The following is a 25,245-nucleotide window of genomic DNA, read 5'->3' on the forward strand; positions in this document are numbered from 1 at the left end:
ATTCATTATGATCTAAACAGCAAAAATGACCCTATTTCAGCACTTTGACTTTATGAGTATGGGCCAAGTCACAACGCAAAACTTAAACTATATTGATAKTGTTTCTAATGGCAACATGTACAATAATTTCTTCCATCTGTCCTTGGTATCACGCTCTACTTTTGGTTTCACTACATGACCAGAAGTATGTGGACACCTGCTCATCAAACATCTCATTCCAAAATRATGGGCATTAATATGGAGTTGGTCCCCCCTTTGCTGCTATAACAGCCTCCACTTTTATGGGAAGGCTTTCCACTAGATGTTGGAATATTGCTGTAGGGACTTGCTTCCATTCAGCCACAAGAGCATTAGTGAGGTCGGGCACTTATGTTGGGCAATTAGACCTGGCTCGCAGTCCGCGTTTCAATTCATCCCAAAGGTGTTCGATGGGGTTGAGGTCAGGGCTTTGTGGAGGCCAGTCAAGTTCTTCCAACCCGATCTCGACAAAGCATTTCTGTGTGGACCTCGCTTTGTGCACGGGGGCATCGTCATGCTAAAACAGGAAAGGGCTTTCCCCAAACTGTTACCTTAAAGTTGGAAGCACAGAACCGTCTAGAATGTCATAGTATGCTGTAGTGTTAAGATTTCCCTTCACTGAAACTAAGGAGCCTAGCCCGGACCATGAAAAACATTCCTCCTCCACCAAACTTTTCAGTTGGCACTATGCATTGGGCAGGTAGCGTTCTTTTGGCATTTGCCAAACCCAGATTTGTCCGTCGGACTGGCAGATGGTGAAGCGTGATTCATCACTCCAGAGAACGCGTTTCTACAGCTCCACAGAACCAATGGCGGTGAGCTTTACACCACTCCAGCCAACGCTTGGCATTGCACATGGTGATCTTAGGGCTTGTGTGCAGCTGCTCGGCCATGGAAACCCATTTCTTGAAGCTCCTGACGAACAGTTCTTGTGCTGACGTTACTTCCAGGTGCAGTTTGGAACTCTGTAGTGAGTGTTGCAACCGAGAGCAGACAATTTATACGTGCTACACGCCTCAGCACTCGGCGGTCCTGTTCTGTGAGCTTGTGTGGCCTACCACTTCGCGGCTGAGCCATTGTTGTTCCTAGACGGTTCCACTTCACAATAACAGCACTTAAAGTTGACGAGGTCAGCTCTAGCAGGGCATAAATTTCACAAACTGAGTTGTTGTAAAGGTGGCATCCTTTGACAGTGCCACATTGAAATTCACTGAGCTCTTCAGTGAGGACATTCTACTGCCAATGTTTGTCTATGGAGATTACATGGCTGTGTGTTCGATTTAATACACCTGTCAGAAATGGGTGTGGCTGAAATAGCCGAATCCACTAATTTGAAGGGGTGTCCACATACTTTTGTTTATATAGCGCATGCAGTCTGTTTACTATTGACTTCGAGAAACCATTTCCCTCAAAAGAGGCCCTTGATCTCCTATGGATTTTAATAGGTTGGTATCCATTCCTTTTGGTCTGTGACAAAGGAGTAGAGAAAGAAACGAGTGAAGTGGCGCCTTATGAACACAAAGTGCCTGGCCCTCGRTAAAGAGCACACACACACAACTGTGTTTAGTGTTAATTAATTAGGCTAATTGTTTCCTGGGAGTGAAGAAGCAGAGGGGAGGATTCCGCCTCGTGGTTCCATATGTGTGGCTATCTTTAGCTCTCCTCTCTCAGAGAGTCAGGGGGGGGCGAATGCATACAAACAAAACAACAAACCTGGAAATAACATTCGACCGTGCCAAACATCACACTTCAATATGCCGAACAGAGTTGAGAAAAGCAACGCCAGAATGTGTTTGATGACAGATTTCGGTTGGAAAACTGAAGGGATTAGTTGAGTTAATTGTAAGACTTAAATTCAGAAATTCAGCTCATGTGAGAAAGATTTGATTTAATGGCTAAGCTCATCCTTTTCCGATCATGATCCATTCCCGAGGGAGGCCAATTCAGGAGCCTGCGGAGGATTCTGGTTTGTCTGAGGGCCATGGCTGTCAATGGTCATCATTATGTACAATTTCAATATTTTCTCGTGTTCTTCTTCTGTCTTGTTTTTATTTCTCCTGTTTTTTTGGTCTACCTTATGTCATTTTTAGCATTACATTGCTATTGTTTACTGCATTGTTGGGTTTGGAGCTGCGAGAACGGCATTTCGCTGCACGCGACATTGAAACTTGAAACTTGCTGGTTCGATTCCTGCAGTGATCACTAATCTATTTTTGTGATACTTCAGACATTCCGTACATTGCATGTACTACGTAGTGCTTTAAGACATCGCTTGAACTCACAACAACATATGTTACACATACATACATTTAAACCAACATATTTGTTGCACTGGTAAGGAAATGTATCACGGACAGTGATTAGCTATATTTGGCTATTACCACAGTGTAGGCCTTTGGTTGACATACCCAGTGAATGGGCACGGGAGCCACAGACTTATGTAGAACAAGCCCATTACCTATTGTTCCAGTCGGGCAGGGTTGCCTCGCCACCAGTCCCTGTCTCATCTTGGGCCAGGACACGTCCGACATAATCATGGGATTACAGTAGTCAACGCTGACGTTGGGGAGCTTGGAGGACGGGGACGTCCTTGTATTGCCCTCTGGGATATTGCCGTCCGCTGGCGGAAATAGCGGCGGCAGGGTAGTCGAGGTGGGTCGCGGTCGCTGGGCAACGGGAGTCATCGCCGAAACCCTGGTGGTCGTGGTGGTGCTGGTTGTTGATGTGGTCGTCGTAGAAACCATCGTCGGTCGAGTTGTAGTCCGTGTTGTTGTGGTATCCATAAATACAATCACAGATGAAGACGATTCTGTATTAGGAGAGAAGAAAGAGTCAAATAAAAAGCCCTGTCTTTCCTCTAGAATTAAGTGAGAAATAACATAGCATTCTAAATGGAATAAGGATAGAGGGATAGCGAAAGAGAGAGAAAAAATAGATTTCTTTAGTTCTTCAGTCACAGTTAATTTATCTCAAGAGGCAAATTTATTTCAGGCCTGGTTGCAAAAATAGGTGTTCCATTTTTCCACCACCCCCCGTCCCGTCAGTTTAAGAGGCGATAGTTCAAACTGGATCAATTGGATCTGGCAGGTGTGGCTTGGATGTGCAGGCTCGGTTTCTGCCGAGGAGCTGGCAGACTCCTGCAGCTAGGCAAAGACACACAGGCATCCATTTCCAGCTATGGTTTGTTTGTGTGTGTGTGTGTGTGTGTGTGTACCAAGTCAATAACAGTATGTGTGTATGAAATTCTGGGTGTGGAGGAGGACAATGTTGACGTATAGGACATTGTTTTTCTTTGTCTCCCCACGGATACACATTATTTATTTATTTTATTTATTTAACTAGGCAAGTCAGTTAAGAGCAAATTCTTATTTACAATGACGGCCTACCCSGGCCKAACCCTAACACGGAKGACGCTGGGCCAATTGTGCACCGCCCTATGGGACTCCCAATCACATCCAGTTGTGATAAAGCCTGGAATTGAACCAGGGTCTGTAGTGYCSCCTCTAGCACTGAGATGCAGTGCCTTAGACCGCTGCGCCACTCGGGGGCCTCCTGATTCTCTCTTATGATCTTGTTTCCCTGAGGTCTTGAGGAAAGGGCTTACACACACACACACACACACCCCATCGCCCCTAACTATCACAAACACACACACACACCCCATCGCCCCTAACTATCACCAACACACACACACACACACATAATAAGGGCCCAAAATGTATTTAGCAATGAGCATCTTATGAATGTGTGGTCTAGGCTCAGACGCAAAGAAGCCGTGGCCAGGAGAGATAGGTCAGGGCTCATAACACTCCAGCAAACAGTGGGAGAGTGAGTGGGCAGGCAAATCAATGAGACAACACACGCACACAAAGTGGAAGGGAGGGGGGGGGTTCTATAATGGAAAAACAGTCCACRCTCTAACGCCGCAGTGGCCATTATCTTTTGTCTTAGTGGAAGCCAGGATAATTGGAGGTGGGACCATAGTGGAACCTAGCTCTCTGGAGAATGGAGATTAGTTCCCTTAGCCACTGTGACGCAGCAATCCATTCCAAATGCAATCATGAAGCTGACGTTTGGTTTTCCAATAGTTACCTGCAGCATAAGTGACAAGTGTGGTGGATGATAATTCCATTTTTAACATAAATGTGGATAATGCAGGATTCAAGTAATTGGTCTTCGTTAGAGTGCTACAAAAACACCAGACCATGTGTCGGCCTGTAGATTTGATCTGTTTTTTTTTTTAAAGTGAGGCAGTCTTTGGAGGTTGGTGTATTGAGGAAGAGGAGGATGGTTCGCTGTAAAATATAGAAAAAAAGTCATGAAAAAAATGATCCTTGGTACAGTTTAACACTATGCCCCTGTCTGTTATGGGCTAGTACTATAGCAAAACACATGAGTGCAGCACACAAACAACATTTGTTGAGCTGGGGCTATTAGCTTACCGAGACCCCCGTTGGTACACCCAGCTGTGGTAAAACACATTCAAGGACATTCAGTAGTAAACAAACATGTCCCACTATTTGATTAAATACATTATCTTTTTTTCTTTTTGTTTTGTGTGAATACTTTASACGGATCAAGGCTTTATTCTCTCCAACAAAAAGAGTGTGTTTTTAAGATCTCTAGGTATCTGTGGACTGCGATGGAGCCTCCATTGCCTTAACAAGCATCCTTTTTAATCAAAAGGTAAATAACACATAATCAGAGGTAAATAACACCGTTTTACCTCGTTCGCAATGCACATTTCATGACTTGCTTTCGCCTGCTCACAAAGCATTCGCGCACATCAAAGTTAACTATGGTATATACAGCCATTGTTGACAAAACACAATGTGTACACATTTACACACACAAAATATGCARGCAAGCGTGTAATTCATACACACATTACATACACACACACGCACCGTCACGCACGCACTTACACACAAACACACCCTCTCATCAGCCCTAGTGTGCCAAACAACTCTCCTGATACAGGCCAGTCAAAAGTGAATGAACGCAGAAATAGGTGTTTAACATTTCCCCCTGCGTGAACAGACGTCGCCATCTGCAATGACAGTAACACGCAAACATTCATCTGTGCTACAATGCACAACGGCGACTCCTGCAGAAATGATCATATGGACATTGAGGTGAAAGAAAAATGATGTAATCACYGAGCAGATCTTTCCATTAACTTACTCATGGTACTTTTTATTTATTCATCCATTTTGGGACGAGTCTCTCTCCTATACATACTAACACTTGTGTGGCGAGGCCGGTTTTAATTTCCCTTGAAACACATTGTGATGGACCTCTCTTGGGCTGAGGGTTCTGTTCCAAATGGCACCCTATTCCCTACGTGGTGCACTACTTTTGACTAGAGCAAGGTGCGCAGAGTGGCCAATTGGGATAATGATAAAAGTTCGGCCCATGATTGGTATCATGCAGGGTGGCTWTTTTGAATTCCCTGGGACCTTGTTAAGTCAGTATTTGTGATACAGTACCGTTCCCATTTCTTATGTTACAGGCCAATTATTTCCTATTTCAGAGATGTATTTTCAAAGAGGGAGCAGGCAACCGTGACCTTAAACCATGACCCCAAACCCGGAACAATGTTCACACCCTCAAAAAAGAGCCTTTTCAAGTTGCGCAATACCACAATGAGACTATTGCTACAATGACCATATACATTTGACTTCCCCACATATCATACTAACAATGCTCCAATAGCGGATATTCAATCTACATCTACTGTATAGCCTTGAGTTTCTATCGAACAGCAAGTAGACCTAACGCTCTTGCTATGTCAAAGAAATGCTCCAAGTTTCCGATTCTACAATCTCAGTGATTGGGTCTTTTTCTTGTAGAAGAGAATTTGAAAACCCTTCACGAGGATAGAATGAACCTGAAAATCTATCAACCATTCCGTAAATGATAAAAAGTAAAGAGTATACCTCCATGTTTAGAGTATACCTCCACCTCCATGTTTAGAGTATACCTCCACGTTTAGAGTATACCTCCACCTCTACGTTTAGAGTATACCTCCACGTTTAGAGTATACCCCACGTTTAGGTATACCTTAAGTCCACATTTAGAGTATACCTCCACATTTAGAGTATACCTCCACATTTAGAGTATACTCCACATTTAGAGTATACCTCCACATTTAGAGTATACCTCCACCTCCCGTTTGAGTATACTCCACGTTTAGAGTATACCTCCACGTTTAGAGTATACCTCCACGTTTAGAGTATACGATCCACCTCCACATTTAGAGTATACCTCCACATTTAGAGTATACCTCCACGTTTAGAGTATACCTCACCTCCACGTTTAGAGTATACCTCCACGTTTAGAGTATACTCCACGTTTAGAGTATACCTCACGTTTAGAGTATACCTCCACCTCCACGTTTAGAGTAACCTCCACCTCCACGTTTAGAGTATACCTCCACATTTAGAGTATACCTCCACCTCCACGTTTAGAGTATACCTCCACGTTTAGAGTATACCTCCACGTTTGAGTTACCTCCACCTCACGTTTAGAGTATACCTCCATTTAGAGTATACCTCCACCTCCACGTTTAGAGTATCACTCCACGTTTAGAGTATACTCACCTCCACGTTTAGAGTATACCTCCACGGTTTAGAGTATACCTCCACTCCACGTTTAGAGTATACCTCCACGGTGTAGAGTATACCTCCACGTTTAGAGTATACCTCCACGTTTAGAGTATACCTCCACGTTTAGAGTATACCTCCACCTCCACGTTTAGAGTATACCTCCACCTCCACGTTTAGAGTATACGTCCAACTCCACGTTTAGAGTATACCTCCACGTTTAGAGTATACCTCCACGTTTAGAGTATACCTCCACGTTTAGAGTATACCTCCATAGGTTGTGTCCTTTCCCCTCGTTATAGGGAAATACTGACAACAAAGTCACTACAGTAGATTGTGTGAGAGTCAGCAATTATGGTTAGAATTAAAAACCAGCACAGCACCAGGTGAGTGATACAAATAAAATAAGGGCTACATGATAGCCAGTACGCTTTTGAAAACATTAACTGCTATTCTAAATAACAACGTTGCTAGAGATATGTTTTGTTCTAAAAACCTGTTCCCAGAGAGTTCTAAAAAATAAAGAAAGCTCGACTATGTCCTTGAGCAAAGGTGTGTATTTTGCATGAAGCGATTACAAAAGGACAAACGGGTCAGTAGACACTCATGTTTTGGGAAAGTCTTGTCTCACAACCACTACAAGGACATTTTGTTGTGCTCTGTTGGTTCCCTAATTTTATCTGGGAGCAACAAACATGGTTCAGGGTTCAAGTTCAGCGGCTATGTGAGTAGAAACGTTGTATTCTCAGAGAAAGTCATCCTTAACCGTACACGGTAGTTTTAATGCCTAAAACATTCTGCTTGGTATCTAATTGTCGTGGATCATGTAGAGGGAAGAAAGAAACCAAAAATGGCCTTGGAGATATGATTGTTGTGCAGGGCTCGAGCGACCTATTTATTTTTGCTTTGTCAGTTTAGTGTTCCTATTTCAAGCTTCACTAGGTTTGTAAAACCTTGGAATTGTGGGATGCCATCACTTGGAGGAGACATTGTTTTTAAATGATTCCTAAAGAGGTTTGTTTAAAAAGGAATGTACACAAGGTACTAAGCACATCCAGCAAACTTCCACAGGTGCAGAGTACACATTATGTCAGAGGAAGGAGAGAAAGGGGAAATAAGCACAATACTAAATGCTTTTGGACTTCTCTCAAAGTTTAGTGGCAAAATTGCAGCCACATGAGACGAAAGAAAAATGGAAACCCCCTCCATCAAGACCACAATATTGTGATCACTTCTAACGTTAGAGGTCAATTGTTAAATTCATCCATACATGCTCTGAAATCCAGAACTTCAAAACACCAAAATGACAAAAAGTAAATACATAAAAAAAAAAAAAAAAACACACAACCCTGAAGACTACATATCTTAATCTTTAACTCTGCACTGTTGGAAAAGGACCCCTAAGTCAGCATTTCACTGTCAGTCTACACCGGTTGTTTACGAAGCATGTGACGCATAAAATTTGATTTTATTTACATAACATCGCTTCCTTGCAACACGCCACGACACCTGCTAATGTTTCGACCTCCGACAGAGCTGTGTGCTTCATTTCAAAGCAGTCCTTCCTGCATAATTAGTCGTCCTCCTTTTTCTCCCCAGGCTTTACGGTAGTTACAATTAGATGAACCTTCCACTCGGTTTCAGGAATGGGCCCGTTATTTTGAAATGAATTTGCTTTTAATGACATCATTTTCTATTGGTGGGATCTAAAGAAGAGAAGTAGGCTTGSGGGGGGGGGGGGGGGAGCGTCACACAGGATAGGGACTGTCAGTGTAAGGTTAAACTCAATTATACATTGTTAATATTTGAACTCTGTTCACAGGTTTCTGCTTGGCCACGTCTGTTGGGGGTACGTCTTGAAACTGAAACTTCCACTGGGATTCACCTCAATCAAGTGTAGAGATACTGTCAACCAGAATCAACAAATCCTTATTTTTAAAAAGGAAGACAATTATGACAGTGTGAATTGTGTCATAATATCACTTGCATAATAGGTGCTTTGAGTAAGGAAGACAGTGGTGAATAATTGATTGAATTGTTGATGCTTTTATCATTGCATCGTTGGTTGAATTTGTTTTTTATGAACTACATATTACCTATTGTTATACAGGTTCAACATACTAAGGCAGCGAATGTTCGCTCGTCAAAACATTGCACACAGCTCTGTCGGAGGTCGAAAACATTAGCAGGTGTCATGGCGTGTTGCAAGGGAGCGATGTTACGTAAATAAAATCGAATTTCATGCTTCGTAAACAACAGGTGTAGACTGACAGTGAAATGTTTTATTTGATTTATTTCACCTTTATTTAACCAGGTAGGCTAGTTGAGAACAAGTTCTCATTTACAACTGCGACCTGGCCAAGATAAAGCAAAGCAGTGCGACAAAAACAACAACACAGAGTTACACGTAAACAAATGTACAGTCAATAACACAAAAGAAAAGAAATTGAAAAATCTATGTACAGTGTGTGCAAATGTAGAAGAGTAGGGAGGTAGGTAATAAATAGGCCCTAGAGGTAAAAAATAATTACAATTTATCATTAATACTGGAGTGATAGATATGAGTGATGATGTGCAAGTAGAGATACTGGGGTGCAAAATAGCAAGAGGGTAAGTAATAATATGGGGATGAGGTAGTCGGGTGGGCTATTTACAGGTACAGTGATCGGTAAGCTGCTCTGACAGCTGACGCTTAAAGTTAGAGGGAGATATACGTCTCCAGCTTCAGAGATTTTTGCAATTCGTTCCAGTCATTGGCAGCAGAGAACTGGAAGGAAAGGCGGCCAAAGGAAGTGTTGGCTTTGGGGATGACCAGTGCAATATACCTGCTGGAGCGCGTGCTACGGGTGGGTGTTGCTATGGTGACCAGTGAGCTGAGATAAGGCGGAGCTTTACCTAGCAGAGTCTTATAGATGACCTGGAGCCAGTGGGTTTGGCAACGGATATGTAGTTGGGGCCAGCCAACGAGAGCATACAGGTCGCAGTGGTGGGTAGTATATGGGGCTTTGGTGAAATGCTGACTTAGGGGTCCTTTTCCAACAGTGCAGAGGTTAAAGATTAAGATAAGAAGTCTGCAGGGTTGTGTTTTTTATTTTTAATCATTTTGGGGTTTTGAAGTTCTGGATTTCAGAGCATGTATGGCTGAATTTAACAAATGACCACTAACATTAGAAGTGATCACTTTATTGTGGTCTTGATGGAGGGGGGTTTCCATGTATTTTTTTTTAGTCTCATGTGGCTGCAATATAGCCACTAAACCCTGAGAGAAGTATTTAGTATTGTGCTTATTTCCCTTTTCTCTCCTTCCTCTGACATACTCTTATAAACCAACTAACCAAATTATACTGTAGCCATGACAACAACCGTTCATACCAATCGAACAGCAGTCAATGACACACAACTCGAAACTATTTTCGCTGTCTCAATCCATCCTTTCTCTATAATGATAACGCATTCAGTGGTAAGCCACACATATCCCCCTATATGTTCTGGTCACACCCCCCCACATGCTGTGCATGTACTGGAGCGGGTAGGTAAATGATGATGAAACTCCTGTCGTTTAATGGGCCTTTTGTGGCAGGCCCACAAATCTGTCAGTGGGGTCCGGTGGTAAATGATGCATGGAAACATCCGGTAATACCCTGATATCATCTGACATCAGGAAGCCATAATGGATGGATGGTGGCCATTGTTCGGAAACTAATTCCTCATCCCGGCTCCCAGAGACTACAGAGGGCAGCTGTGGCGGTTACTGCGACAGGGCCGTATGCACCGGTATGGGGGAGCATCCTGCCGCTCACTCAGCTTCTTCAATGCGCATACACAAATGGACTTGATAGCGTACACACACACAAATACAAATGGAGCTACATGGACATTCGTGCACATCTGCGCACATGTACGCAAACCTACAGTGTGCACACACGATGACAACAGGGCCCTGTGAGGCCTGAAATGGGGGACGCTGAGAGCTCACTAGCTCATTCTCATTTCCAGAGACAGTCAGACGGGCTTCTGAAAAACCTGCACATGTTTAAATAACCGTGGAGAGGTTGAAAGCAGGGAGGGAAGGAGGGGAGTGACAGGGGAAAAGGGGTAGCAGGACACAGTGTCTCGCTCCCGGTCAAGAAGCCTCGAGTCTGGATTTTGAACCGGGGCCGATTGGATAATACAAAGCCTCTCAGTGACAACTCCAACACTGCTGTTACCAGGGGGATTCTTCACAGGAAACGACAGTGGCCCTGATCCACTCCACTGATAAAAGGAAAACTTTTTATTTTATTTTTTTATAACATTTGGGGCTGTTAATAATAATATTGACAAGACAAACCTGTGCGTCAATCTAAGTAACACAATAAAAAAATCCCCATCAAAATCCATCAGTTTAAACTAGAGCTATCTGCTTATGTTGGCCTTCTGCATCTGCGGTGGAACGTGTCTCAGACCAGCGGAGTCAAACCAGTCTCTGCTTCTCTTCCGGGCATAACGTGGTTGTTGTTTCATTTCTGCATGTGTCAGGGGAGACGGATGGGGTGGTGGTCTGAAGTGAAGGATCACCTGGCATTCCCTGGAACCGCACAGATGAGCTGTGTATGATTTCTGGATCAASGTACAGCCCGTTGTAGATGATGAATAATGACTCCTCCGGTTGAGGAAGCAAAACGTGCACCACGTGACGCATAAATGGGACCGCATGTACTTTTGGGGCCCGGGAAGAGTAGCCGCTGTGTTCGCAGCAGCTAACGGGGATACTAATAAAATACTAAATAGTCAAATGGAACGTTTATGCCATGTTTCAAAAGGATGACATAGCAACTCGCCTGCTGGCCGCGGCGAGAACTAAGCTGGTTTGCCGTTCAAATAGATAACATGATGTTTACTACCAACCGTGAGGAACTTGGCTACATTTGAAAGCTGTGCAGGACGTAGTGTGGATAGTGGAACAACATCATCTATAGTAGGTTGTACACTGTATCGGAGTACAGCATGAGCAATGCAGCATTTTAAAGCCAAGCAAAGAACTAGAAAGCAAGCGACACTGCCATGCGACAAATCTCAAGTTACATACCTAACAAGTTAGTTTCCATTGTGTTTCCACTCCCTTGGTTGGGGACAAGCCTGTGTCCATAAGACTAATACACTGCTATTGTAATCCTAAACCCTGGACATGGTTAGCCTACCTCATTGGGAGTATGCCACGTGTTTAATAAGCATTTAGGCCATGTTGCCAAGCTGACAAGATCATAAAACACCATGAAAGAAAACAAGAATTCTGAGAATTCTGAATTCAGCTGAGCATTGGAACTAGATAGTAAGGCAACAATGCATTCATGAATGCATTCCAAGAACTCAGGCGTAGAGCAAATAATAGCACACTTAAGCAGGTAGTAAACACACACACACACACACACACACACACACACACACACACACACACACACACACACACACACACACACACAGAGAGAGGAGGTCAAAGGGCAAAAAGTTGTGTCCTAAGTAACCAGCTGGTTAACAAGGCCAAACAAGAGTTGCTCGGTCAGTCTGCATCTACCTGTTAGCCATTCTTATTCAATTAAGCAAATCTCTGTTACTACTGACAGGGCAAAGACTGTCAGGCCTTGCCCAAAACATGCCAGCCTCAGTATGAAGGTTGATGCCAATGTCTCAGGCACCCTCTGGCACACGCTGGAACTCTGCCCCGGCCAGATGGCAACATGTGGCACGATTACAGCAGGCACGTCAGACAGTGGAGGGTATCGGTGATGCCAACTGTGCCGCCTGTGCCACAGTACCCGTCATACGCAGATGGTTTGAGATGACAGAGAAATGGCAGAGGTTTTGCGACCCATGTGGGATATCCGGAGATCAACGGTGCTTGCAGTGAACCAACAAAGCAGATCACATGGAGAGGGATCATTGACTCTAGGGATATATATTCATTTAGAGACATAACACTGGACAACCGTCAACTAAGAGCGCCTGCTAAATGACCTGAATGTAATTAACAAGGCATGGCCAGTTCAGAAGGGAGACCTGAGTGTGGTGATGTCAGCGGATATTGCACCAGTTGGATTCACACTAATTACACGTGGTCTACACGTGGTCTAAATAAGTTGACCAGTTCTACACATGCTCGCATGTGCTGGTGTCTCTTGCTGCCATGTTGCTGTAACTAGCTGTTCTTTCCTTTTCTGATATCCCATTACCACCCCAGCCCCCACCTGGGTTCTGTTTCTCTTCCTTCAGAGGATAACGATATAGAGTATTGTGCTCACTGCCTGTAGTTATATTATCATATTCCCATGATGCTTCGCTCTGGCAGTGAGCTATCCTGAAGGAGTAGAGACATGCTTTGTTATCTTTTCAATAAATGGTTAAATGTACACGTGGTGTTCTCTTTCTAAAATGTTCTAATTAAACAAGTCCTCCTTTCAAAAAACACCTTGATAAATATGGACGATTCCATGCCAGTGAAAAATATTTTGGCTATCTCAGATTGTTCTGGAAATGTTCACATAGAAACTTCATTGGGAGGAAGGACATTTGAAAAGTTTTTTTTTTACATACGTAACACAAACCATTTCTGAGAAAATCATGATGAAAGGCCCTTTTTAGACCTATACATGCCTCTTGTAAGACAGCTATGAGCTCTCTCTCATACATGCACACAGCACGGACTCCTCCCCCTGCCACCCACATACACCAGGCAGGCAGCAGGCACCAGTGGCAGGTGTCTGAGGCAGGACAAATTCTCTCAAGTGACTGCCTGCACTAAGTAGCCTTGGGGACTTTCTTCCTCCTCCGCTCACTGTGGCAGAAATTTGTATTAATAAGGTCAGCCTGAACGTCCAGCTGAACCCACACTGACTCCATCTTGGTTTCTATTCCTCTTTCGTGATCATTAGCTATTTCAAATATGTATGTTAACATCTAGTTCCATGTCTGCTATTTCAAACCTATACACAATGGTCTACATATCCATGTAAATTCACACAAACATTTTAGCAGCAGTATGGCGCCGACAGAGACGCCATACTCTGTCGCCAACCGCTTCGCGTTCTTAGGAAACTGTGCAGTATTTAGTTTTTTGATGTATTATTTCTTACATTGTTACCCCAGGAAATCTTAAGTTTTATTACATACAGCCTGGAAGAACAATGGACAATGGATCTAATCCCAGCAGCTGACCTAAAACAACGGTGACGCAGAAGGGGCNAAATCTTAAGTTTTATTACATACAGCCTGGAAGAACAATGGACAATGGATCTAATCCCAGCAGCTGACCTAAAACAACGGTGACGCAGAAGGGGCAGACGGAGCAGTCTTCTTGTCAGGCATCGTAATCGGGCACATCGCTCACCGCTCCCGAGTATACTACTCGCCGATGTGCAGTCTCTTGACAACAAGGTAGACGAAATTCGAGCAAGGGTTGCCTTCCAGAGAGACATCAGAGAATGTAACATTCTGTTTCACGGAAACATGGCTCTCTCGGGATATGGTGTCGGAATCAGTCCAGCGACCGGGCTTCTCCATGCATCGCGCCGACAGAGATAACCACCTCTCTGGGAAGAGGAAGGGCTGGGGTGTATGCTTTATGATTAACAACTCATGGTGCGATCATAACACACGGGAACTCTGCTCACCTCCTTCTGCTCACCCGATCTAGAATTCCTTACAATCAAATGCCGTCCCTTCGGCAAATCCAACCACGATGCCATCTTGCTCGTCCCAGCTTATAGGCAGAAACTCAAACAGGATGTACCAGTGATGAGAACCATTCAACGCTGGGACTGACCAATTGGAAGGCACGCTCTAAGACTGTTTTGATCACACGGACTGGAATATGTTCCAGTCAGCCTCAGAGAATGACATTGATCTATACGCTGACTCGGTGAGTGCGTTTATAAATAAGTGCATTGGAGATGTCGTTAACCACTGTGACTATTAAAACCTACGCTAACCAGAAACCATGGATGGATGGTGGCATTCGCAAAAAAACTGAAAGCACGATCCACCGCATTTAACCATGGAAAGAGGTCTGGCGATATGGCTGAATAATAATAGTGTAGTTATTCCCACCGCAAGGCAATCAAACACGTGAAATTCCGGTACAGGGACAAGATGGAGTCGCAATTCAACGGCTCAGACACGAGACGTATGTGGCAGGGTTTACAGGTAATCACGGACGACAAAGACAAAAACAGCCATGTCACGGATACCGACGTCACGCTTACAGACAAACTAAACACCTTCTTTTCCAGGTTTGAGAGTAATACAGTGCTACCGTCGCGGCTCGCTAACAAAGTCTGTGCTCCCCCCTCTCCTTCTCAGTGGCTGACGTGAGTAAAACATTTAAACATGTTCACCCTCGCTTTGCTGCTGGCCCAGACGGCATCCCTAGCCGCGTCCTCAGAGCATGCGCAGACAAGCTGGCTGGTGTGTTTAAGGACACATTTAATCGCTCCCTATCCCAGTCTGTTGTCCCCAGATGCTTCAAGATGGCTACCATTGTTCCTGTACCCAAGAAGGCAAAGATAACTGAAATAAATGACTACCGCCCCGAAGCACTCACTTCTGTCATCATGNGCTTCAAGATGGCTACCATTGTTCCTGTACCCAAGAAGGCAAAGATAACTGAAATAAATGACTACCGCCCCGAAGCACTCACTTCTGTCATCATGAAGTGCTTTGAGAGGGTAGTCAAGGATCATATCACGCCACCTTACCGGCCAGCCTAGATCCACTTCAGTTTGCATACCGCCCCAAAAGGTCCACAGATGACATAATCGCCATCGTACTGCACACTGGCCTATCCCAGCTGGGCAAAAAGAATACCTATGTAAGAATTCTGTTCATTGACTACAGCTCAGCATTCAACACCATTAGTACCCTCTAAGCTCATCATCAAGCTCGAGGCCCTGGGTCTCAACCCCTCCCTGTGCAACTGGGCCCTGGACTTTCTGACGGGCCACCCCCAGGTGGTGAAGGTAGGAAACAACATCTCCACTTCACTGACCCTCAACACTGGGGCCCCACAAGGGTGCGTGCTCAGCCCTCTCCTGTACTCCCTGTTCACCCACGACTGCATGGCCATGCACGCCTCCAACTCAATCCTCAAGTTTGCAGACGACACAACAGTAGTGGGCTTGATCACCAACAATGACGAGACAGCCTACAGGGAGGAGATGAGGGCACTCGGAGTGTGGTGTCAGGAAAACAACCTCTCACTCAGCGTCAACAAAACAAAGGAGATAATCGTGGACTTTAGGAAACAGCAGAGGGAGCACCCCCCTATCCACATCGAAGGGTCAGCAGTGGAGAAGGTGGAAAGTTTTAAATTCCTGGGCGTACACATCACAGACAAACTGAAATGGTCCACCCACATAGACAGGGTGGTGAAGAAGGTGCAACAGCGTCTCTTCAACCTCAGGAGTCTGAAGAAATTTAACTTGACACCCAAAACCCTGACAAACTTTTACAGATGCACAATCGAGAGCATCCTGTCGGGTTTTATCACACCTGGTACAGCAACTGCACCGCCCTCAACCGCAAGGCTCTCCAGAGGGAAGTGAGGTCTGCACAACGCATCACCGGGGGCAAACTACCTGCCCTCCAGGACACCTACACCACCCGATGTCACAGGAAGGCCAAAAAGATCATCAAGGACAACAACCACCCGAGCCACTGCCTGTTCACCCCGTTATCATCCAGAAGGCGAGGTCAGTACAGGTGCATCAAAACTGGGACCGAGAGATTGAGAAACAGCTTCTATCTCAAGGCCAACAGACTGCTAAACAGCAATCACTAACTCAGAGAGGCTGCTGCATACATTGAGACCCAATCACTGGACACTTTAATAAATGGGTCACTAGTCACATGAGCCATCGCTCATCCATATATTTATATGTACATATTCTCATTCACCCCTTTAGATTTGTGTGTATTAGGTAGTTGTTAGGGAATTGTTAGATTACTTGTTAGATCTGTGTGTATAAGGTAGTTGGTGGGAATTGTTAGATTACTTGTTAGATCTGTGTGTATAAGGTAGTTGGTGGGAATTGTTATATTATTTGTTAGATATTACTGCACTGTTGGAACTAGAAGCACAAGCATTACGCTAACACTCGCATTAACATCTGCCAGCCATGTGTATGTGACCAATACAATTTGATTTGAAGTGTTCCCATGTTACAGTACATTGATCATTCTGGGGCTGCTTTTTCTCCAGCTATTTTGACTCAGATTTGTATTCAGCCTTGGTGAAGTGGGCTTACAAATATCCTGTCAGAATAAAAGGCCTTCCTCTTTCTTCCACTTTTCGATTTCCTCATATTTTTTCCCCTGCCACTTTGTAAAGAAGACCATTTCAATTAATTGTATTTGCGCTCGCACACTATTGAATTTGATTGAAAGAATATGCCAGGAGAGGGCAAGGAGATGTGGGCTTTTAATGTTGTCTGCGTGGAAAACCTGTATTTCGCTTTTTCAATCAAATTCAGTAAATACAATTATCGATAAGTGTTGTCCTAGAAACATGCTTTGAATGGAGGTGTCCTCTATCCTCGATTTGTTCTCTTGAGAGATTAAAGTACCTGCTKCATAAGACCAATTATGCTCTTGTAAAGAATTGTTGACAATTGTCCCACTGCCTTGCCTACAGACATACAAATGGATGTCCCCTAAGCATTGATTATTTTCAATTTGTACCATTTCATTCTCAAGCATGAAACAAGGAACATGATGAGATAAGTCTGGCTGCAACATTTCTGCAATATATTTGGACTATTTCCACAACATTAGATGGAATAAACATCTGTCATAAAACATACTGCACATACAGTCAGTGGTGGATTTAGGTATAGGTGACATGGGCAACTACCCAGGGCGGTATGGGGCGCACGCACCCAGAAATTCGGAATGGTGACATTTGCACGATCGGTTTTCTATCGCTCATTTGCACGTCAATGATGTCATGTCACCACCGTGTGGGACTGTGGGTCAGTTAACCTTGTCGGCGTGGGCGCCCTGATTCTAGTTTGTGAGCTAGGCAGGCTACTGCCTGGGAAGGTRTCCCACTCAGAAGTATAAGATGGGGAGGGGGCGGTGGTAGGTTGACCTCAGGTCACCCCACTGGAAGCCCGAGGTAGGGGGAGTGGGGGAATATTGTCGGGGGAATACAGTACTATTGCGATTAGTAAAATCAGTCACACTACGAAATGCTACCAAATAAACCACAATTCATTCATAATACTGTGAATATATAGTTTCACAGACATATCGTTGCATTTTTTTTCTGGTTTGTGCAAAATCGTTAAGAATAATATAAAAGCAGTCTGCACACCACCAAGGTGTATTGGTTTAGTTTTGACTCTTGGTCAACAGTGTTGAGGGATGGGTAATGTATTGATGCTCAAATGCCAAATCAACACAAATTTGTTTCTATTTGTCTTTGTTACTTCTTTTTGATATTCATGAGTCTTATTTTTYTATTTATATAGTTTTAAATGTTATGATTATTTATTTGTGTTGTTCCAAATGTCTGAGTTGTTCCAAATGCGCCAAGGGGGGGGGGGTAGATTCTATACAAGCTAGAATCGCCACTGCATACAGGATCCACAGCTCTTTCATCATCTTATGTCGCTTTCATACATCAACCAATCAGAAACAAATGCATCACCGTTCAGGATGATAAGACGATGCAGCGAACCACCTCCATGATTCAAACCCACCACAAAAGGGAAAAACCACACCATTCCAAAAATACATTCCCAGAATCCCATGCAAAACACCTGTGCCCATAGTCACATGGCATGGCGTGCTGAGCCAAGACCCAGCTGTGGGCATGGACATGGCTCCCCTGCTCCATTGCCCATTTCCCATGCTCCATTGCCATAGCAGCTCGCGTGCCTATGGGGGTGGGGGAGGTGGGGCCACAGGTGGTATCGAGCCTCTGTGGCGGGAATCTTACTAAACATCACCTCTCCGGTGGTGTTAACCCCTTCATGAGTGGTCTGGTCAGGGAAAGACCATAACCTGTGTATTTCACCTCCATACGTATGCCTTTTCTAATGGTGTCTTGGTTTGCTGCAGTAAGGTCCAGGTGAGGTTGACTAGTGGAGATACAGTATGAGCTACATCAAAGGTGTTGAGCAACAGCTGTAGCCAAGGCATTTCATGGAAGGTCACAGTCCTGTAGGTTCTATAGCAAATCAACTGAATCCCTTCCTTATACAGTACCGAAACCAGAATGATAGCTAACCCATWATATCTACTCCGATCACTTTGAGGAACACGTTTCTTGCCTAATCCTTAATGAAATGAGACATGCAATCTACCCATCTAAAAAAAAAGYYAAAAAAAGTAACATCCGAAACCAAACAGTACACGTCAATCCATCTATCGACCAATCTATAGTGCGGCAATCAAGTCAATCATTCACTCCTGATCCGTCTGTTTATCTGGTGCTGTTTGCCTCGGACACTATCTACTTTATCTATTAGTTTACTGCATAAATCTACTGTGTCTGTCTCTCAATCACTCTCGCTTCCTTGCTCGCCTGTTTGGAGGTCAGCCCATTCCGCACCAAGGGATACTGAACTGGTACTCCTGGAGAAGGAAAGGTTCATTAGAGAGAAAGCGAGAATATGAAAGAGGCGAGCGGCGAGAGAGACAGAGACAGATAGAGAGGCAAGAGAGCGCGAGAGAGGCAAGAGAGCACAAGAGAGGCAAGAGAGCGCGAGAGAGGCAAGAGAGGCAAGAGAGCGCGAGAGAGGCAAGAGAGCGCGAGAGAGGCAAGAGAGGCAAGAGCAGCAAGAGAAGCAGAGAGGCAAGAGAGCGCGAGAGAGGCAAGAGAGCGCGAGAGAGGCAAGAGAGCGCGAGAGAGGCAAGAGAGCGCGAGAGAGGCAAGAGAGCGCGAGAGAGGCAAGCGAGCGCGAGAGAGGCAAGCGAGCGGCGAGAGAGAAGCGAGCAGCGAGAGAGGCAAGAGAGCGCGAGAGGGCAAGAGAGCGCGAGAGGGCGCAGAGAGAAGAAGCGCGAGAGAGGCAAGAGAGCGCGAGAGAGGCAAGAGAGCGCGAGAGAGGCAAGAGAGCGGGAGAGAGAGACAGAGAGTGCGAGAGAAAGACAGAGCGCGAGAGAGAGACAGAGCGCGAGAGAGAGAGCGAGAGCGAGACAGAGAGCGAGAGCGAGAGCGAGACAGAGAGCGAGACAGAGAGTGAGAGAGCGGGGCTGACTTCACAAACCTGTTCTACTGAAGCCTCAGGACCAGAACATCCAATCATCAGAATAAACCAAATTGCAACACAGTCAAAACAACACTACATTACTTATTGGGGAAAAAAGCACAAGCACAAAGCAAAACACAGTGCTATCTGGCCCTAAATCGACAGTACACCGTGGCTAACTATTTGACCATGGTTACTGATTAAAACCTTAGAAAAACCTTGAAAAAGTACAGGCTCAGTGAGCACAGCCTTGCCATTGAGAAGGGTAGACACAGGAAAACTCTCGCGAGAGAGCTTGCGAGACAGAGAGCGTGCAAAACAAATGGGGCAAACACCAAATTGAGAGACTGCATGCAGAAATATCCTCTGTGTACAACGTAAAACACCAAATAATGCATGCAGAGCAGAATTAGGCCGATACCCACTAATTATCAAAATCCAGAAAAGAGACATTAAATTCTAAAATCACCTAAAAGTAAGCAATTCTCAAATCTTCCATAACAAAGCCATCACATACAGAGAGATAACCTGGAGAAGAGTCCCCTAAGCAAGGTGGCCCTGGGGCTCTGTTCACAAACACAAACAGACCCCACAGAGCTCCAGGACAGCAACACAATTAAAACCCAACCAAATCATGAGAAAACAAAAAAGATAATTACTTGACACATTGGAAAGACTTACAAAAAACAGAGCAAACTAGAATGCTATTTGGCCCTAAACAGAGAGTACACAGTGGCAGAATACCTGACCACTGTGACTGACCCACAATTATTAGAGACACATATTTCCCTCAGATTACACAGCCCACAATTAGAAAAGCAAATCCAATTTTAATAAACTCCCATATGTATTGGGTGAAAGTCCACAGTGTGCAATCACAGCAGCAAGATGTGTGACCTGTTGCCACAAGAAAAGGGCAACCAGTGAACATTGAAATATAAGCTATATTTATTTTTCCTTTTGTACTTTAACCTRACAACACTGTATATAGACATAATATGACATTTGAATTGTCTTTATTCTTTTGGAGTATAATGTTTACTGTTATTGTTTGTTGTTGTTTATTTCACTTGTATTATTTATTTCACTTGCTTTGGCAATGTAAACATGTTTCCCATGCCAATAAAGCCCTTAAATTGAATTGAAATTGAATTGAAAGAGAAAGCAAGAGAGAGCGACACAGCCAGAGAGACAGAGCTTGAGAGAGAGCGAGCCCGACAGACAGAGCCCGACAGACAGAGTGCGAGAGAGTGCGACAGACGACAGAGCGCGAGAGAGCGCGACAGACGACAGAGCGCGAGAGAGCGCGACAGACGACAGAGCGCGAGAGAGCGCGACAGACGACAGAGCGCGACAGACAGAGCGAGACAGAAAGAGCGAGAGAGAGCGCGACAGAGCGAGACAGAGCGAGACAGAGCGAGATAGAGCGAGATAGAGCGAGACAGAGCGAGACAGAGCGAGACAGAGCGCGAGAGAGCGCGATAGAGAGCGCGATAGAGAGCGCGACAGAGCGTGACAGAGCGAGAGCGACAGACTGAGCGAGCAAGCCAGACAGACAGACTGGGTGACCCAGACAGACAGAGCGAGCGAGCCAGACAAACAGAGCGAGCGAGCCAGACAAACAGAGCYAGCGAGCCAGACAGAACCAGCCAGCCAGACAGACAGAGCGGGTGACCCAGACAGACAGATCGAGCGAGCCAGAAAGAGCGAGCCAGGTCAGACAGAGCGAGCGAGCCAAGACAGACAGAGCGAGCGAGCCAAGACAGACAGAGCGAGCGWGCGAGCGACCCAGACAGAGCGAGCGGGCGAGCCAGACAGAGCGAGCGGGCGAGCCAGACAGAGAGAGCGGGCGAGCCAGACAGAGAGAGCGGGCGAGCCAGACAGACAGACAGAGCGGGCGAGCCAGACAGACAGAGCGGGCGAGCCAGACAGACAGAGCGGGCGAGCCAGACAGAGCGAGCGGGCGAGCCAGACAGAGCGAGCGGGCGAGCCAGACAGAGCGAGCGGGCGAGCCAGACAGAGAGAGCGGGCGAGCCAGACAGAGCGAGCGAGCGACCCAGACAGAGCGAGCGAGCGACCCAGAAAGAGCGAGCGAGCGACCCAGACAGAGCGAGCGAGCGACCCAGAAAGAGCGAGCGACCCAGACAGAGAGAGCGAGCGACCCAGACAGAGAGAGCGAGATGCGACCCAGACAGAGCGAGCGAGCGACGACCAGACAGAGGCGAGCGAGCGACCCAGACAGAGCGAGCGAGCGACCCAGACAGAGAGAGGCGAGCACGAACCCAGACAGAGCGAGCGAGGCGACCCAGACAGAGCAGAGCGGACGCGACCCAGACAGAGAGAGCGGGCGCCCAGACAGAAGCGAGCGGGCGAGCCAGACAGAGCGAGCGGGCCGACCCAGACAGAGCGAGCGGGCGACCAGACAGAGCGAGCAGGGCGAGCCAGACAGAGCGAGCGGGCGAGCCAGACAGAGCGAGCGAAGCGGCGAGCCAGACAGAGCGAGCGAGCGGGCGAGCCAGACAGAGCGAGCGGCCGAGCCAGACAGAGCGAGCGGGCGAGCCAGACAGAGCGAGCGGGCGAGCCAGAACAGAGCGAGCGGCGAGCCAGACAGAGCGAGCGAGCGACCCAGACGAGCGAGCGGGCGACCCAGACAGAGCGAGCGGCGAGCCAGACAGAGCGAGCGGGCGAGCCAACAGGCGAGCGGAGCGAGCCAGACAGAGCGAGCGGGCGAGCCAGACAGAGAGAGCGGGCGACCCAGACAGAGAAGCGAGCGACCCAGCAGACAGCGAGCAGAGGCGAGCGGGCCGACCAGACAGAGCGAGCGGGAACCCAGACGAGCGAGCGGGCGACCCAGACAGAGCGAGCGGGCGACCCAGACAGAGCGACGGGGCGACCCAGACAGAGCGAGCGGGCGACCCAGACAGAAGCGCGACGCAGAGCGACCCAGACAGAGCGAGCGAGCGACCCAGACAGAGGAGCGGGCGAGCAGACAGAGCGAGCGACCCAGACAGAGAGAGCGAGCGACCCCATACCGACAACACTTTACCCAGCCCCCAGTAACAAGGAGGCTCACATGGAGACACCTACTACAGAGAGAAGCTCTCTGGCCCCCCCTGACACACCCCACACACCCTCCCATGTACACAGGCCCTGTGTACTCCAGCCCCAACGTAAACGCACTAATCTCTGGAAAACCCACTGAGGTGGCCACCTCATTGACTCAAATGGGAAATTCACTCCAATAAGATAAACTCTTCCCCCAACAAGGGCGCAAAATATGGTGCCCAAAAACACAAGATGCACTCCACATCCTGTCCAGACTGACTTTGGCACACCAGGCCATCATTATTCACACCGGCACCAACAACCTGCGAGAGGAGCAGGAGAGAGTAGGCAGCCTGGTCAACAGAGTAGCAGAGAGAGGAGCAGGAGAGATAGGCAGCCTGGTCAACAGAGTAGCAGAGAGGGGAGCAGGAGAGAGTAGGCAGCCTGGTCAACAGAGTAGCAGAGAGAGGAGCAGGAGAGAGTAGGCAGCCTGGTCAACGAGTAGCAGAGAGAGGAGCAGGAGAGAGTAGGCAGCCTGGTCAACAGAGTAGCAAAGAGAGGGAGCAGGAGAGAGGTAGGCAGCCTGGTCAACAGAGTAGCAGAGAGGAGCAGGAGAGAGGGGAGAGAGTAGGCAGCCTGGTCAACAGAGTAGCAGAGAGAGGAGCAGGAGAGAGTAGGCAGCCTGGTCAACAGAGTAGCAGAGAGAGGCAGCAGGAGAGAGTAGGCAGCCTGGTCACCAGAGTAGCAGAGAGAGGAGCAGGAGAGAGTAGGCAGCCTGGTCAAAGAGTAGCAGAGAGAGGAGCAGGAGAGAGTAGGCAGCCTGGTCAACAGAGTAGCAGAGAAGAGGAGCAGGAGAGAGTAGGCAGCCTGGTCAACAGAGTAGCAGAGAGAGGAGCAGGAGAGAGCAGGCAGCCTGGTCAACAGAGTAGCAGTGAGGGCCTCTGAGTGGTTCCCCAACTCCACATCACCATCTCCACTTGCTGCCCGCAAAGACTTTCATCCCCGTACCATTTCAGAAAGTCAACATCACCAGAGGGTGTGGCCTACTCCCGAACGTACACGTTGCTCACCACCAACAATCACCCCAGAGCATCTGCACGACCACTCCACCTGAGGAAGCAGACAGTAAGGGATGTTTGCCAAGCTCTAAAGGACGTGGACTTGGTAGACAAACACCCCATGCCGCACTGGACAGAGGACACCCAGAGACCCTACCAGACACTGCACCACCAAGGACCACCAGAGACCCCTACAGACCACTGCACCACAAAGAGCCCCAGGCCCATTCAACGCCACACCAGACCCAGCGCAGCCCACAGGCCCCACCCACCACTAGAGCATCACCACTTCCATCGGCTTAGCCAGACCGGACCGGGCCCAGCCTACTACCCCGCACCAGACCACCACCCTACCAGAATAAAAACAAGAGGAAGCTCCACGGCCCAGAACTGGCCTCCACTCAACAGGGCCCAACAGCAGGACCAGCGCAGCTACGCAGAGGTCGTCAGAGGACAGGAAACCCTGTAGGAATAAGTGAGATTAACATCTCCTCCAATCATCTGCACTAAGCGCAACACGCACACGCGCACGCACACGCACACGCACACACACACACACACACAACACACACACACACACACTAGAATTACTGTACTAGAATTTACTTGTTCAATGAATAGGAATATTTATATATATAACAGAACAAATGTTAGCTGTCATCCTGTTTCTCTCACTGTTAACACTATTAGTTAGTAGTTACTGTATTTCTGACTGCTATTTTTCTTTTTGCAACATGAAATCACTATCAGTTAGCATGTGGAACATTCAGGGCTAAACTCATCAACCTTTGGACTGAAGAGTTTAGCACTGGAAGTTCAACAAAAATCTTAAAGATGTTGACGTTATCATTCTGCAGGAGACAAGGTGTAAGGTGACATTGTCACTCACTGCCCACAGGCTACAAAGAGGTAATTGTGCCATCACAAAAACAAAAACAACATCTAATTGATCCCTCAAAATTGGCAAATATCACATTTGGTTAAAAACTGAAAAAATAACTTGTACTGACAGACAAATATGTGTTCCTTGCGCAATATATATCCCCCCCTCAGAATCCCCATATTACTCAGAGGGGATCCTTCCCCACCTTGAGGAGAGAACGTTGCATTTCCAGGCCCAGGGGAAATGTGCTCAATCTGTGGGGACACAAATGCGCGCACAGGAACACTACCTGATCTAACGAGCACACGAGGGGACAGCTTTATTACAGGCCATACTGTTCTAAATGCCTTAATCTCCCCCATAGAAACACAGTGACAGCACCGTCAACAACAACGGAAGGGAATCTGTTGCTG

The 25,245-nt window shown here is 46.7% G+C and overlaps 1 protein-coding gene across 8 annotated transcripts in view; it reads right to left on the reverse strand.

Moving 5' to 3' along the window:
* LOC111960292 (adhesion G protein-coupled receptor L3-like) overlaps positions 1-25,245 on the reverse strand; it is a 345,871-nt gene that overhangs the window by 105,842 nt on the left and 214,784 nt on the right. For all 8 annotated transcript variants that reach the window (XM_023982240.1, XM_070437819.1, XM_023982239.1 and 5 more), the window contains one exon: positions 2,477-2,827. In XM_023982240.1, the coding sequence (XP_023838008.1) occupies positions 2,477-2,827 (351 nt within the window). The remainder of the gene's footprint in view (positions 1-2,476; positions 2,828-25,245) is intronic.

Source organism: Salvelinus sp. IW2-2015, linkage group LG37, assembly GCF_002910315.2.
Source record: "Salvelinus sp. IW2-2015 linkage group LG37, ASM291031v2, whole genome shotgun sequence".
In the NCBI taxonomy this organism is placed as follows: domain Eukaryota; kingdom Metazoa; phylum Chordata; class Actinopteri; order Salmoniformes; family Salmonidae; genus Salvelinus; species Salvelinus sp. IW2-2015.